Source organism: Gavialis gangeticus, unplaced genomic scaffold (genome assembly GCF_001723915.1).
Source record: "Gavialis gangeticus isolate Ggan-Ray unplaced genomic scaffold, GavGan_comp1, whole genome shotgun sequence".
In the NCBI taxonomy this organism is placed as follows: domain Eukaryota; kingdom Metazoa; phylum Chordata; order Crocodylia; family Gavialidae; genus Gavialis; species Gavialis gangeticus.
Window position 1 is genome coordinate 15,207,707 of NW_017729029.1, and position 17,288 is coordinate 15,224,994.

The window sequence follows — 17,288 nt, forward strand, 5'->3', positions numbered from 1 at the left end:
ATCTCCACAACACACAGTAGATTATTTTACTGTGTCATGTAAAAAAACATGATGTTACACTAATGCGCAGTATAATAGCCTACTGCGCATTAAGCATCACTAAAAAAGCAGGAAAATTCACCACTACACATTAGCATGGCTTAATGAGCATTAATTTAGTACCTCACATTGGAGGTACTAAATTTTAACGTGCATTAATTTAGGTGCCTTAATGCATGTGTAGATGCTCCCATAGATTTTTTTTGGCTATATGATACCAATTTTTATATACTCCTGGCCTGGTTATAGCATTAGTTTATGTTCTGTGAAAAATGCATATTAAACGTTAAAAAGGTAATTTTCAGGTTGTCTCTGGATCTGCAGCTACCTGTGCAAGCTCTCATTTTAATTCCTGGAACAGTGTTGTAACAACAGAAACCACCCATAGGAATGGTCATCACAGCTAGATTAGTGGGGCAGGGGCGGTCTTTCCTGTGTCACGAGCAACTTGGGTTAAGGCAGCTGTAGAGCATAATACTTCTCTGCTCAACTTCCAGGGGCATTGTGCTAGCATCTGGCCTGTGTGTATATTTAGTAATTATCTCCTTACTGCAAGGAATATTTCAGTACTTTTTTGGAAATTTCCCATAAATTTCTCTTTAACCACAGAAAATTTTTAGATCTAATTTCATTAACATTAAAAAAAAAAATCCTTTTCAGCTGCATGTATTTAAAATTTCAGGAAAAGAATGAATGTTCCTTTGTGAATGTTCCTTGTTGAGATTGCAGAGATAATCACTCTGGGCCAATGTAATTTATGCTGCAGTTTCAGTACCAAATGTGGTAAACTTTGTGGCATCTGACATGCACACAAGTATCCCCACTTTCATGCATACCCATTAAAGGCTGCAGATGTTTGAAACTTTTTTGCTGTCTCAGTCCTCAGCCACATAGTACCTTAATTTCTGCACAGCAAAACCAAGCACTTTCACTCTAGAGGTAGCTGCATTTTTGGTGTATTCTTATGTCATATGCATATCAACTTGAAAAGTGCTTGAGGGTGAGATTTGGCTGATATAATTGTAATACCCGCACTTCAATTAGTTAATGTTTCCATAAGTGTTAAGTACAGCTCAGCTGTCTAGTAAAAAGGCTCAAACATGAAACATAAAAAACCCAACCGTCCTACCCCCAATAAACCCTGACCTTAAAAAAAGGAACTATTTTGAATCTCCAGTACAGTTATTTAAGATTCTCTCTCTTTTCTTTAAAACAAACAAACAAACAAAAAAGCAAAAACATTTAGTTGCTAGGCCATCTTTTAAAATGTTAAATATTTAGCTTATGAACTCAACATTGTATTGTGGGGTGGGTTAAGTTAAACATTTTAACATTCTGTTTTGAGGGAGTATCAATAACTGGAAAAAGCAATTTAAATAAAGCAGGGCTCCGGGTAAAGTTTTGATTTGGATAACTGTCTTGAATTTAAATTCAGCCTTCATATAGTTGCAAATAATGAATTGCTTTGAAATAATATGTAGCAGTAGTTTTTGTTCTTGGATTTTTTTTTTTCTCCTAAACCGGTTTATCATTTCTTCCAGGATTATCACTGGTGGTGGAGATCATTCTTAACAAGCAGCTTTACTGCAGTTTATCTTTTTATCTATGCAATTCATTACTTCTTCTCTAAACTCCAGATAACAGGAAATGCTAGCACCATTTTATACTTTGGGTATACTATGATCATGGTCCTGATTTTTTTCCTTTTCACAGGTAAGTGAAGCAATGTTAGTAAAATTCAATGAAATAGTTTTGGACCTTTTGGGTTGCTGTTTACTGAGCATTATAGCTGAACCAAGTTGTGAAATGCTTGTCGGCTTTCTCCAAAGCATTGTTCATGGTTTGTACCTTCATTAATTTTACATTTCCTCCTCCCCCCGCCTCCCAAGTATATATTGGTTACATCACAATATAGATGCATTTTTTTTCTGATCTAAAGATCTTACAGTCTAATTTTCAATGATTCTTTTCTAACTTGTTAAATTCCCTTGATTTTTGCATGGTAGGGGAGCAGTTGCCTAAACGTGTTTACATTTTTCAAAATGCCCTTGGCAAAATGTTGTTCTGTTGGAAATGTAAATTAAAGGAGACAAAAGGAGGCTTAAATGAGAAGTCTTCCTCTATTGAAAAGATCATGGGGTTTCAGGAATTAAAAATGCAGAGTGCCTTTTGCAAGTTATTTAACCTGTGGATGTGTGTTCATCCATCAAGTGGGACTACTGCTTATAAATTTGTGCCTTAGTCGTAAGTATTTGTAGAAATAAATAAATAAATGATATGAAGCACTCCAAGTGCTTTGTATAATTATTAAACATAAATGTTTTTAAGCTAAAGACTTGATGTGCAATATATAGGGATAGGAGCTGGTATTTTAAATATGCTTAATGTGTACATGGTGTCCAGATGTTCCTATGCTAGTGCACTTGTATTAACAGTGACTAGTTGGAACTCAGTACCCATTAGAGTCGAATTATTTCGAACGTCAAGTAGGAGTTGTAGAAAGCAAATCCAGGGCTGGACAACTAAGACAAAGCAAAGTGAGCTCTAGAATTTGCTGAATGAAATGGCCATTATACTGAAAAGTTCCTGGAAGTGTTGGATGTCTCTAGAATTTTAAATGTATTGAAATGAGCCAGATGGGATTCCCAGGGTAAGTGTTAACATAGATGGTGGAAGGATGCCTTCAGTATTTTGCTGCTGCATCGGTGCAGGCAAGACTTCACTGTAGAGCCCAGAAGAGAGTACTTTTCTCTGTGGTTCTCAATATATAGTATGCTTGAAGCATGGTATGTGAAACAGGTGGTTTGCACAACAAAAACTCTCTAACTTGTTCTAAACAAGGACACAATCAATACACTAGCCATTCTTTCCTCTTTCCCTGATCCCATGCAGAAGCTAGAATTTGGGAAGACATTGTTCTTGTTCATTGAAAAGCCATTAGTACTGCAGAGAGGTGGCCAGAATCATCACTTGTTTGGGTGCTTGCTAGAATCCGCTAGCTGGCTGTTTTTTGTGTCTGGTTTGCCTTCAGCAAAAGATCTAAATCTTCCCCCTCTATCAAATTGTTGTGAACTTTTTAAAATAGCTTATGGAATGAAGGAAGTACCTCAGGCTGGGATGTTACTTAAAAGGGTGATTTCCACTGCTCTTGGAGAGAATTGGCCTTTTCTGCTAAACTTGTATCAGCTGTTGTCATTGGGTTTGTGATTAGAACTTGAGTAAAGTAACTTTGTCCCTGAGGAAACTGAAAGAAAAGTGGGGAAAAAAAAAGATTGGGCAATTGGTGAAAAAATGGGAAAATAATATGGTAATAGGAGCTAACAAGAAACTGGGTATTAACTGGGTAAGATACCCTTGCTAAATGCAGCCAAACTTCAAAACCTGTTCTGTGAAATCACTAGTGTGGACTGGGTATCCACTAACTGATTGCTCTAACGTTCCTGAGCCCCTGGCTCTTTGTCATGTCATCCCTCAAATTGTACCATCTGGAAAATGAACCTGTTTATTGACACGCTTTGTAAATGGCCAGGGTTGCCTGCCCTGTGACCTTTTATTAACTTAGTACTGCTTTTACAAAGTTCGTCTGTGACTCATGCAGTAGCAGTACTAGAGATGGGTGAGAGGGGCACCAGAGGCCAATCGCACCCTATTACTGGAGCAGGGGGAGTCCAGGATCATGATCTTTAAGGGGTCTGTGAGTGCTGATCAGCTGACTGCTGCTTCGGGCTGTGGGAATGCATAGGAGCCCTACAAGACTCAGCAGGCTGGGAGCTGATCTGTTAGCCTCGTGTTCAATTTTAAAGTGCAGTGAGGACCAGCCACAAAGTTATTATTGCATGTTTTTTTGTAACAACTCTGTGGCTTATTTATTCCCTGTCTTACCATGAACGTGTGGCTGGATTACTACTTAAGACATGATCAAGAGTGGCAGCGGGAGGACTTCACCATGCTGTGCCCTACTCTTTCTACTGTCTTTCACCTCCTGACCCCTGGTCCGTACCATGGAGGGGGAGGTTCTGGGGGGCAGGGGGAGGCATCCCCTGCTGCTGATGCTGGCCCCAGGAGCATGGGAGGGGTGGACTGCAAAGTGCAGCTTGGTTTGTGCATCTGCTGCTTGCAGCAGTGTGCTGCTAGGAGAATGGGGTGGCCCAGGGGCTGCCTGCGGGTGGGGAAGGGTGGGAGAAGGTGGTGGAGGCAATCCCCAGAGGAGCAGCCACAGGCACCACTGGAGTAGTGGGGCAGGTGCAGGGTGCTGCACAGGGAAGGAGAACATTTACCCCCTCGCACAGGCGTCTTGCACCACACTTCTGTCTTCTCTTGCTGCCTTTGTTTCTGAGACAAGTGAACATTGTATACGTTATATTTAAAGTAATGGCATTTAGCTGCCACGTATTTTGCTATAGTGCTAGTTCCCTTCTCATTAGTTGGACTTTGCCAAAGTTTTTCTGCTCCAGAAAAAGACTGTCATATTGAATATTAGGCAGTCTTGAGTCTTGTAAAAGTGGTAGGCAAGGAAGGATTTTATTTCTTATGATTTTGTTATTAGAAAGCAAGCACAGAACCTGGCACATGTCCAAAGATATTAGTCCAGCATGCCAGGTTATTAGTCCAGCTCCAGATGTCCTTTCCAATTTACCAAAAAAAAAAAAAAATCTATAAGTTAAAAATGTTTTAATTACTCTTTAACTAAAGAAATATGTTAATCTGTGTCTGGGTTTTAGCATAGGTTAGTTGCTACACTGCCAGTTTCAATTTCACTGACTACTAGATGGAAATTGGTGGGATTAAAAATATCCCTTTCATACATAAAGTGGTAATTGAAATTGTCTAGGCAGCTGCTGAAATGGTATTAAAAGCTTCAGATGTGCTGATCCTGGAGTCCTTGATGTGAAGGCTGGTAAGGCCCAAAAAAGCACAATAATAAAGTGTACTTCTGTTGTCTTCACATTAATTGTAATAGTAGAACTCTGATAATAGGGGTTCTGCTGCATATAGCCAGTTAACGAAGGAAATCACTGTGCAGTTGTGAACTTCTGAAACGACCAGTTTCCAAATTCACTGTTTTCTAAAGTCACAGAATCCTAGATCATGGCTGCAAGAGACACTGAGAAGTTATCCCATCTCCCTGCCTGGAGACAGGCTCAGCCACCTACACCAATCTCTTGTGCTTTTCTATAAACTAACCATGCAGGGTTTAATCAAACTCCTTGATAAAACTGAAAACAGCATTTTAGTTTTTCTTGAGAATCTGTGCTTGGCTGAATAGTAAACTATCGCACCAAGATGATTCAAGCAAGATTAAGTTCAGTTTTGTGCCTGAAGCTTTCCGTAATAGCACCAGCTTTGGCCCGATTCTTCCCATGCTTTCGAATGTGGGAAGAATTGGGCCACGTTTTCATTGAATCGATGAGTCTTTAATGGACATGAGGAGCTTTATTTGTGCCTGCATGTTTGCAGGAATGAACCTTGATCCATTCTGTTAAGTTGGCAAAATAAATGTTTTGTTTTCCTGTGTTCTTAAACGTTTCTTTCTCAGTTGCTGATGTCTAATATAAATAGCATCATTAGCAGCTTATACTTGGCAATGGGTGGTATTGTGGACACCACAAAAGAGATCACAATGCATAAATAAGTCTTGAATGCCTTTGTGAAATAATGACTGCCTACAATCACACCAGTAAAATCTAACAATTATTGTATAAATTTGGAGAGAGTATTTTATTTTAATATACAAATTGCAAGAAATATGTTTTAAAAAGGTGTAACTATAGCTGAATGGGGATAGTTGTATGATTATACACATTTTGTGCTTGGAGACTAGAAAAAAAAATTGTTGAATTTAGTCAAAGCATGTTGCTTTACAGTGACCTCTATTTTTGAACATCATTTTCGCTTGCGAGTTAATGCCATTTTCAAAATTGAGTTTTGATCTTCTGAGTAGATTGTGTTTAGAATCTGAGATTCTGAAGCACCCACCACTGTGCAGTGATTGAAACCAGTATGATACAAAGAGCTTTTAAGGTACATAAGATGTATCAGCCAAGTGCAGAGTGCTTTTCTATTTGCTTTCTTACAGTCTGTTCGTGTTTTGAATTCTTTTTTCTTCATTAAACAATAAAGCTGGAAGAGCTGAGTAGAACAGGAGAGTGTCCTTAAAGTATTTCGGTATTCCTCTGTGCAGTAATTCTGTTTTTAATTCTGGATTTAAAAGAGCTTACCAGTAGCTTCGCTTGAGTCTGTTAAATGTTGGTTTGTGGTCGTCTTTCTGTGTATAAGACCATCTCTTGGCAGCAGTTTATACATCACCGCTTAGTGTATCTGACAACATAAGATTGGGGAACAGAATATCAAGACACAGTTAAAATGTCCATCTGGTTGTAATAAAACAAATGATGTATTGGTCATTTTTCTTCTTGGTGTAGAAATGTTACTGTAGACATTCAGTAACATCTTCACTACCAGTTTCATGAATTTGAAGTAGCTACCCCAGAACCAGGCTTTATATCTACATCTCTATAGAGGATGAAGGAAGATATGTAATCGGCTACAGTGAATGGATACTTCTATTTCTATGGATGAGCAGTAAGAGCTTTTTTTAGGAAAGGGAGGATCATGTGCTACCAAAGGAAGCCAATGCATGTTCTTCTAAAGCCTAGTTATGTTTCTGCAGGTGTGCAGCTGCTCACAGGGACAGGGCTTGGTTCTTTTTAGGTTAACAGTTGATTTTTTGGAACAAATTGAGGCCACCTAGAAGCCCTGGAGGCAGAGGGAGGGGGAAGGTATGATCAGTGTCGGGGTTGGAGTCTCTGCCTCCTGTTGTAAAATAAAGGTATGTATCAAAGTTTATAACCCTATAGAAAAAATAGTTATGGAAGAGACGGTGGGGGACTAGCAGAAAATTATTCCAAAAAATTATCCTCCAATTTTAGATTAGTATTTCCTGGAAGTTGATTGAGTACTATCTCTAGTGATTCTTAGAACATGCAGATGGTAAAAACTATTTGCAGGTTGTCCATTTCTTCTAACTAACTGAAAGTCTCATTGCTCTCCGATAGCTAACAAGCCAGTGATGAACTGGGAGAGCCCTTAAAGACTTTCAGAAAATTCTGGTCTACTTTTAACCATGTTTTTTGAAAAGCTGGTGGGTTTTTTTTTTTTTCTAGCCAGGTCCTTGAATCATAACGAAATGAGACTACTTTTGAACAAGTAGCCTTGCTCTTTTGGCTTTTTGTAAACATTGGCATATTCTTCAAATTGGGCATTGTGTAGAAAATTTTCTATAATTGATGCTAGGCTCGCACAGGACTCTAATTGATGGTCCTCTCTGCAGGAAAGGGCATCCTCTATAACAAGCTTGGTTCAGATAACCATTGGAGTGATAGTAAATAAAGCAACAAAGGAGGGCAAGCGAGGCAGGATCAGAATTGAAACTGCCGCCATGCAGGCATGTATTTCAGGCTAGGGTCAAATGAAAACCAGCACCTGAAAAGGCCAGTGCTGGCTCCTGAGGGGCTCCAGAAATTAGGCAGTGAGGAACAGTGGGAATGTTAATTGCTATGGCTCTGGATGCCCTGTGGCAATTAATGGTGTCACCGCTCCCCCGTTGCTAAATATTCAGACCTCTGTGGTATTCTGTGCACTGGATGACGTGGCCCCAGCATGCCAGATGCAGCACTTGGACTGGCTGCATCCCACTCATGGGCCTCCGTACCAGAAAGGTTGAGCAATGCTGCTCTAGGGAGTTCTAAATCCTTGAGAAATTTGGGGTGGGGTGTTGAGAGAAAATTGCAATGCACGTTGGGGCTTGTTATAAAAACACTGACAGACCTCTGGCTACAGAACAGGGCCAGGATAGTGGCGTACTGCCAGTGGAGGGAATAATTTAGATTTTGCCTGGCATAAAGAGCCCATAACTTTCCTGTTGAAGAACGGTACCTGGATTTCTCAAAGGGCAGTGTGACTAGTGGGTGCTGGACATCTACCTTTCAACTGCTTCGATATTATAGTTGGTCTGCTTGTCTCCCAGTAACAGAATTGGCAAGATCTCCCCCAGAGTTGTCTGACTTAGAGCAGAGTTTTTGGGACAGATGATGCAAGTGATTTGAAAAATCCGGTTGCAGATTAAACACTTGTTTGAGAGGTGCGGGATAGGCGATTTTGTGTTTTGAATGAGGGGCTTTGAGAAAAGTGGCGTCTACAGGAGAGCCAGTGTGGCGAAGGGAAGGGGCTGTGTGTAGACTGTCTCCCTGTGTTAAGTTCAGACATGCTTGCACTTGCATGGTCATGGTCTGAGAACTGTGCATTGTGAATCTCATCTTCCTGGCTAACATTTTTTCCTTTTAAATAATAAATCAGCCAGCTTCCCTGTAATAGAAATTCAAGAAACTGCATCTGTTAAACATTCAGGAGAAACATAGCACATCACAGGTTTTTAAGAGACATAAGAGAAGGCTCAAAGCACGTTATGTTATAAAAATAACTAGAAGGCAGATGCTGAGGTGTACCATAAAAGGAACAAACAACTGAGCACGAGGCTAAGCAAGTAGCAGTGGTGATGGAGAAGTATTGGACACAGTAGGAAGGAGTGAGAGAATTGGCTATAAGCTGTAAAAGACTTAGTGATGTCGAGTCCACGAAGGAATTAAATTCTGTCTTTGGCTGGTGTATGATCTTCTATCAATTGCGATAAATTTGCCATCTCCTACTGTTTCTGCGGATGATAGCTGCAAACTCGGAGGAAAAGGGTAATCTGCGGCACATAATAGTAGGCTGTCAGAAAAGCCCTTAACCAGAAAGATGTGGCACGCAAGAACTAGTGTGCAGACAATAAGCAGCTTCCAAGGAAGGGTTTGTCGCTTATCACTTGTGTAATTGTGGTCAGTGAATGCATGCAAGGCAGATGTTTAATCCGAAGCCTGGCACTCCCTTCCACTGTCTACATCTTCTGGTGCTGAAAACGAACAGAGGATGACAGAGTTGGTACTGACAGTGCCCCGTAGAAACATAAGGAAAATTAGAGAAGTAGAAGGCTTCTAATGGAGTGGAATGCACCAGGAGGGTTGTCGTGTTGATGGGACTCTTACAGTAACACACACACAGCGTGGTTTTGATGCGCTTAATCCTAACTTGTCTTAGTTGTCTGACTTCCACATAAATCAGCGTGAAGCCTGGGGCTAAATGCTGGTGAATTTGGGGCATATGCTGATGTCCTCTTCGTCATCACTTGCTGCGCTGTTACAGAACATGCAGTCTCTTTGCAGACTGCTGTGTTCTGCTCATCCTTTCATGCCTGCTATCTTTGCTGCTCTCAAGCCTATCTGAGAAGTGAGTAGAAGCACACTGAGGTTTTAAACCAGCCATCCTTTCTTCCACAGCTGCTAGCCAATGCCTAGCTGTTACCTGTTTCTGCTTGGAAGATGGAGAGACCTGCTTCATGCAGACATCAGTATTGTTTTCCAAACCCACTTGCTTTCTTCCAGTGGCCTAAGCATTATTTGCCTATTGGATAAATGGGAGGGGGGTTTGGGGCACACTGAATGTGACCCCCCCCTCCCCAATTTACAAGGAGCCTCGTGCTGTTTCTAGTTGTCTCAAAACCAACAGCCAGTTTCTTCTTTTGTCTTCTGCTTCTTTCTCTCTACCTTCCTGCCATGCACTGCAGTCACTTCTGCCTCTGGACCTTCCCTTCCAGGTTAATCTGAGTGGAGGGGAAGAACAACTGAGATGGGATCCATGTGACTGGCATTTCACTGATGCATAGAGTGTGCACATGCACGTGTATATGTGCAGCAGGGGGTTAACTGTGCATAGTTGGACTGTCATTTCTACAGCCCAGTTGTCCCACTCTAAAAATAAAATGTTTGTATTGTGTAATGCCTAGAAACCCTATCCAAGATCCACTGTAGTACCTGTGGGTAGTGTTTCTCAACGATTGTGTTGCGACCCAAAAGAACATATGAAAGGGTTGTGAACAAACTTTAAAAGTGGATCAACAAACTTCTAAAAAAAATGGATTCTCCTTTAAAGGAGGAACACGTGGGAAACCATGGGTTTTCCCTTGCAGGCTGGCAGAGTTCCAGCCTGTAAGGAGCTGCCGCACACATTCACCTCCCATCCCACAAATTGGGCAGCTGGGGCCTGAGGGCAGGGGGCAGCAGGTCAGAAGTGAGGGGCACTGGGTTGGGACTGGCCACTGCTGTTTACAAATGGGTCCTGGAACAAAAAAGGCTGAGAACCACTGCCGTAGGGGTCACAGATGCTGTCAGACAGTTCCTCTCCAGAGAACATAGCCTAAATAGTAAGATGGAGTGAGAAGGTGAGAGTAGGAGGTAAAGTCAGTCAGTAGCAGAGCCAGGAAAAGCTTACCCTTGCAGTAGCACACGGCAAGAAGCAGCGAGTAATTGCAGATAGATATGGTTTGTGTGGGTAAAATGTTAGGGCATTAACTGACCATTAGTTCAGAGCACTTGTGTATGTGACTGCTAATTATGGAATGGTGTAATTGTCCCATTCATTTGTTTATCTGTACATCATAGAAGTCCTAAAAATCTTTATTGACTTTGAAGCCGATGATGTGGCAGCCCGGGATGAATGCGCATTGTTAAATTTTAAAGAGTGCACTTTTATAGATAGAGATAGAAAACTGGATTATAATAGGATCTGCTGCCCTGCTGGGAACTGCTTGTTATTAGATTTGCTCCGAGAGCATGTTGAAAGATAAACTAACCATTTTAACTCTCTTCTTATTCCAGGGACTATTGGATTTTTTGCCTGCTTCTGGTTTGTTAGTAAGATTTACAGTGTTGTGAAAGTGGACTGAAGAATTTCAAAGTGTCTTTGGAACATATCTCCCTTGCTGTTTGATATTTTTTTACCATGTATTGAGAAGCATACTGTGTAATTATTTTAAGATGTAAAAGCTAAGCAGCTGTCTGGATAGCATAAGATACAGGTTTTTATGGAAGGAAACAGCAGCAGTGGAAAACACACCAGTCAGATTCTTCTTGAAAATGTTCATTCTAATCACTTTTGAAAAAATACTGTATCCAGATTTGATTTAAAACAAATAAAAGAATGATGCCATGAAACCACTTCCTTTAAAATAGTGCATTTATACAGTTTTGCAGCTGAGATTTCTGGTGACTCTTACCCCCCCCTGTTGGTTACCAGTTGTACCATTGAAGCATAGGACTGTCAATCAAATCTTATGTAAAATGTGAAATTTTTTAACTTAAACTCTGTATATAGTATTCAGCACCTTCCTGACAGCTATTTGAGCATCTTACAAATGTACATGCATTTAGTGTAATGTAGACTTTATTAAAAATATCAGCGCTGGTTTTTGTTCAAATAAAGTTGCACAAATCCAGCTGATCTCATGTGCATTCTTGTCAAATGGGTCCCTAATGTTTTATGTGCAGGTCTTATTTAATGAGAAGCCAGAAAAAAATGTTTCCCTTGACATGATTAAACAGTGCAACTTGCTCTTATGTGATGTTACTGGGACCAAGGGTTTAACCAGAGTTAAAATGGGATGGGGTCCTCAATAACTGTATGCTGTCTAGGGTGGCTGGCTAATTTTCCCTTCCAGTTTTATCGTTGCATCTCAGACCTGGGGACCGTAACCAGTCTCCAAGCCCTGTGGAGCAGATTATCTCACAAATGTTTCTGTGAGATTATTACACCTTCTTTTGAAACTACTAGTCCTAACTGTTGGCACTGGATTTATGACCCAGATACCTTGTTCTGGGTGGACCCAAACCCTCAGACTGACCACAAACTCTCTATTAGATAATGGGCAAATTTTATTGATACACAGTGATAGAATATAAGAATAAGGAAGGAAGGCAAACAAAATACCCTCCCCACCCCCCCCAATTCTGTATCTCTCGGTCGTAAGGCTCGTCACAGAGGGAAGGTACATGTGGTCAGTACACAAACTTCACCCTATGGTTTTTTCTTCATTTCTTCAATGGCAGCAGCCTGGAGATTGAGGCCCAGCCCAGCCCAGTGGGGTGTGTGAGATGGGCTGGTGGTGTGCCCTCTGTCCATGGTGGCCTTGGGATCCCCACCCCCCATGGGGACCCTTTGCATCTCTGAAATCCTGCCTTTTGTATTCTTTCTCCTCTGATAACTCTTCTTTGCTGGGGGTACCATTGATTGGTTTTTCTGTGGTTATTATACTGTCCACGTTTTCTTCTGTCAGCATATTCTTCTGTTCCAGTAAGCCTGTCACATGCATATATCTTAATCTGGTCATTTACCTGTGTCTTAATTTGGGCATGCCCTGGACACATTTGAGTCAGAAACCAAAAGTCCCAGGGGCTTTGCAGCTGTTTGCTGACCTAGCCCATGCAGCAAGCCTATTTCATGTTATGGATTTTCAGGGAACACTGCAAATTTCCCAGCCTGTTTGTCCCTGGGCCTCAGACACGGTGTCTGCCTTGAAGCCTGAGACCATGAAACCTGGGCATAAACGGGCTTTTAAAAATCATTTAACCCTTGCCATTCCCCTGGACCATTGTTCTAATGCAATATCTACCTACGAGCTCATTTCTAAAAACAAACCTCTAAATATCCTTTACTAACCGTCACAAACCACAGTCAGAGACAGGTGACTGGGTAAGATAGACCTGGGAGGGAAGCTCCTTTTTTTTTGCCACTTTCTATTTCATTTTATTTCATCCTGATCCCTTGTTACTTATCAGCCACTAGGAGTGGAATGGGGTGAAGAAGAAAAAGACATGGAGGTAAGTCAGGTTGTTGGCATATTGGTGGCCTTGTAGCCCCAAGTACTTCCCTTTGTGACTTCCAGCATGATAATGAATGATGATGGTGGAGCAACTTCTGCAGGACTCTGAGGTCTCTCAGGTGGACCCCAAACAGTTTGCCAAGAAGCAAACCCAGCGAAGGCCCAGTCCTTTTGATCCACAAGATTTCATGGGTGAGTGAACAATAGAAACACCATGTTGCCCTTCTCCCCCAACAGAATTGGGTAGAATGAGGGGTTGATGCTGGAAACATCCGCCAACATTTCTGGGCTCAGTTCAGTTCTAGAGCTATGACATTTTAATGTTTTGTTACATTCTGTTTATAAACTTAAATAGCATGTTTTTTCTTGAGGAATTCCCTGCATCTCCAATGCAATTTTAAAACATTAAGAGTATTTCTTCAACTTATTTCCTTAACACACCATAGAAGCTGGAAAACCTGCCCCTTGGGTAAACAGTGCCCAGCTACGTGAGTAAATCTGATGGTCGTGGCTTAGATAGTAGGTTCAGTATGGGGAGCCCATCTCCCAGACAGATGAGCTGTGGAGCATACTGCTTTGGGCAGATCTCCTCTAGGCTGGTAGCAGAAATCCAGAGGCTTCCCGTTTGGGACCCAGGTGGCATTCTTTGCACTTGCACCATTGTCGTGTGTCCAGAGAAAGCTTCTGGGTGGGGCTGTCAACATCTGACAGCTGCTTTGGCCCTCGGTTTTGCTTTGCCCAAAATGACACTGGAATTTCTCCTCATGGGAAACCTGTAGGATACAGTCATGGGTGAGCGGTGTTCGTTGCACAAATCCTAGGAGGGAACCCAATGCTTTTTACAGGGCAGTGGGTTTCTGTCCTGATGACCCAGCTTCAGCATCCTTTAAAAAACAAGCCAAGTTCTTCTAACCACTGTATCCAGAAAGACTTGTAAAAATACACAAGAATGACCCTGGTTTTCAGTGTTCTTTTGGGGGCTCTGGCTTGTCTTTTGGGATGTCGCGCATTCTTCAATTAATTCTCTACCTGGAATGCATCACGTGCCTGGAGCCTGCATTGACCTGGGTCCAGCATCAGATCCAGAAACACTATCTGGGCTGCTGAATATGTTCCTCATGGTCTCACTGATGCCGTTCTATAAATGACACTTCCTGTTATAAACTTTGCATTTCAAGAGAGTTTAATTGGGTGGTAAAAATTCCTTAATTTACTTCTAAAAGAATTGGCTGGCATTACTCCTGCATCATACGTGTTTGAAAAGAAATGCAAACATTCGTTGTCCTGGAATTTTTAATTCAAACGGACGTAAAATTCCAGCAGGAATTCCCCCCCCCCCCCCCCCCCCCCCCCCCCCCCCCCCCCCCCCCCCCCCCCCCCCCCCCCCCCCCCCCCCCCGAGAGAAATGAAGTTATTACGAGACAGTGAGTTGTAAAGTAAGTTTTACATTTTTTTCTTACTTAAAAAAACAATGCAACCACTGAAGATTTTAAAAATATGAACCACAAAGTGTCTGCAAAAATCACAAGTTATATAAATCCGAGGGCCTAAAGATTAAATTGAGTTATACTCGTAGATGGTTACTACTTAAAAAGCTTCATAAAATTTTAGCATGTAGAACAGGCAGATTGATATGAAAACAGATGTTCTGGATCAATTCAAGTCTCTGGGCAGAGATGCAACGAAACTGGTGGAACTAAAGTCATAGGATTTTTATTCTGGTCTCCTTTGTTGTTTAAGCTCAGCATCTTTATTCTGACGAAGGTTGTTCTCCCAGTGTCTGCCAGGACTACGTTACTGGTAAGAGTCTCAAGGGAGAATAGACAAGGATCTTTTCTGGTGTGCCCTCAGCTGTTAGGCCGAGGGATGGAGATGCTGCAGTGCTGAGTCTGGCCGTGGTGGCTTGCTGCTCACTCCCTTTCCCACGCCGCACCCCACATGCTCTTGCATGTGTAGCCAGAGATGGGAGAGTAGAGAGGCTCTGCTGGCAGAGGAACAAGAGCAGGGTGGAAGGGTTTTAGCCACCACGGACCTGGGCTCAGATCCTGGCAGGCTTTCCTTGACTAAGACTGCGGTGCTGCCTTTTCCCTGGGGCTTGTGAGGATTTCCAGGCTCACCATGGCATGAGCTCCAGGGCATGAGGGGCTGAAGCAGCTGCTGGCATCTACCGGGAAGCTTTGGCTCCCTTTCTGGGCTGGTGCTGGCAGGGGCAGTGCTGCTGCTATGTGGGCTTGGGGTAAGGCCAGATGCCCTGCTTGGGACCTGCAGGAACGAGACGAGGGAGGCAGTGGGTCAAGTGGGGGATACTCCAGCTGGGAACAAGGGAGGCAGGGCAGGCCTGTGCGATCAGCTCCAGGACATGGGAGACGATCTGGCTGGGGCAGGGCATGGTGAGAGTTTAACACCTCGGCAGCACAGGGTCCTGCAGGGGCATGGCTAATGCAGTGGGGCAGGGTGGGTTCCTTGTACCCCTGCGGTTTGCTGTCCTGGCTACAAATGTCTGCTGTGCTCTTTCTCCCCAGCCAGGTACCCTGCAGAAGAAGCTGCTGCATCTGTTCACAACTGTGGCCAAGCCTGGGCCCTTCCCGCTGCTCTCTGCTACGGAGCCAACCAGCCAAGGGGTGATCCTTGCCACCCAGGCCAGATGAGGATGCTTTTCCATGCAGAGTCTGTCACCCCTGCAGCTGCCCGCAGCTGGGGGTTTGGGTGTCCAGGTCCAGTGGCCTATTTGAGCCTATTTCCTTTAAGTGTCTGATCCTAAATCCACTGCTGATTCCTGTTGAGAGCAATGGACTGTCATTCTGGCTTGTACTTCATCCCTACCTCAGAGAAGCAAAACCTGTGGGCTAGTGATGTGCTGTTTCTCACAGAGACCCTGTTCAGAAGCATAACAGCCACTGCAATAGAAACACCGATGCTGTTGTCCAGCAACGCTGCTCTTAACCCTTGGAAGATGCGGGTGTCCCTGCAATACGCCATAGTGCACAACTGGAATACGTGGCCCTAGTACAATGCGAGCCAAGATGGAGGGTGTGATTCCTAGGTGCACAAGGAGCAGGCGGTGGCATCCCCTGGGCCTGAAGCACCAAGGAGGCCGCAATTGGATCTGCATCCCGTTCAGGTGAAAAAACAGATTAGGATGACAAAGCGTTCCAAAAAAGAGTCATCAGAGGATTCACGATCCTGAAAACCTGCCTGACAGCAAGAGACCTAAGATGCTCGATCTATGTCGTTAATCCCGGAGAAGGTTGAGAGAGGATTTGATCGGGGTCTACCTGGCGGAGGGATTGCTCAGAGCAGGTGGCTCATTCAGCTGGCAGGAGACAGCAGAACAAGAGCCGGTCTGAAAGCCAGGCACGTTTACAGAAGAGGTGTGCATTTTAAGTGAGGTTAATTAGCCAGTGTAGTAACTTACCCAGGGACGTGATGGGTTCTTCATGTAACATCTATAAAGCCAGCTTGGTTATCACCGACTTCAATGGGCGCCATGTCAGGCTGCTCACAGCTTGCTGAGCTGTAGCAAGCTAGAAAGCTCAGTGCTGGGCTCTCCCTTATTTCAGTCTCCAGAGTTTGCAGGATGGCGTTTTATCTTTTGAATCGAGAAGCCTGTTCATTACGGGCTGCGCACGCTAATTAGCATTGCTCACACAAAGTGGGAAGCCCTTAGACTTTCTGGGAAGTTAATAGCGCCAGGATTTGAAAGGTAACATCAGCGTCTGCAGAATTTACCCAAACTAATTTATGTTCTGTTTGCAACCAAAGGAAAAGCGCTTAGATGTTTGACATAAAACAGTAAAAGCGCAGATTTATTACAGTAACGAAGAGAACAGGGCCCTCAAGTTGCTTTGTTTACCGTAAAAAAAGTCCGATTAATCAGAAGTGCACATGTGTTGCCCATATTTTTTTGCTTTAGTTTCCCTCTTGCACTGCTCATTGACAGGAATTGTAATATACTGAAAGGCAGAGGAGCCATAGCAGAAATGCTCTAGGCGATATGGTGCAGGGATTATATCTTGCAACCAAGGACTATTTCTCTCCTTGAGCAGCCAGTCATGGAAAAGAAACATATGCAGTCAAACCTCCCAGTGAAATCGTAACTTTGCCCCGGGAAAAAAACCTACAGTAAACTGAGAGAAAATGACGGTAGTGTAACTCAGCTGGTAGTTCACCAGTCTGGTGGTTCAGAAACGTTTGTGTCACCAGCTCATAAAGACGCCTTCCTAAAAGAAGAGCGTCGTCCTGCATTGGCTCTGATGACAACTGCGGAGAGAAAAATACAATTAGAGGAAATTCTCCTTTTAGCCTAGGAGTATTTTTTGGGTTTTATTCCCCCCCCCCCCGGAGAAGATGTGCAACCAGGAGAAGACAATCCATGCCCCATGCAGGTGAAATGAAGAGCCTGTTGCTTTTGGGTTGAAATGGGAGAAGGACAAAGGTACATAATAAGGCTCAGCACCCAAGGGAAAGGCCCACATTGTGTGTAACAACAGCCAGAGAT

At 43.0% G+C, this 17,288-nt stretch overlaps 1 protein-coding gene across 1 annotated transcript in view; it reads left to right on the plus strand.

Moving 5' to 3' along the window:
• The window catches only part of LOC109300338 (transmembrane 9 superfamily member 2-like), a 59,608-nt gene extending 48,196 nt beyond the window's left edge, over positions 1 to 11,412 (plus strand). Inside the window, exons 16-17 of the mRNA XM_019521021.1 lie at positions 1,581 to 1,752; positions 10,791 to 11,412. Coding sequence (XP_019376566.1) covers positions 1,581 to 1,752; positions 10,791 to 10,858 — 240 coding nt within the window. The 3' untranslated portion in view covers positions 10,859 to 11,412. The remainder of the gene's footprint in view (positions 1 to 1,580; positions 1,753 to 10,790) is intronic.
• Positions 11,413 to 17,288: the final 5,876 nt, after the last annotated feature.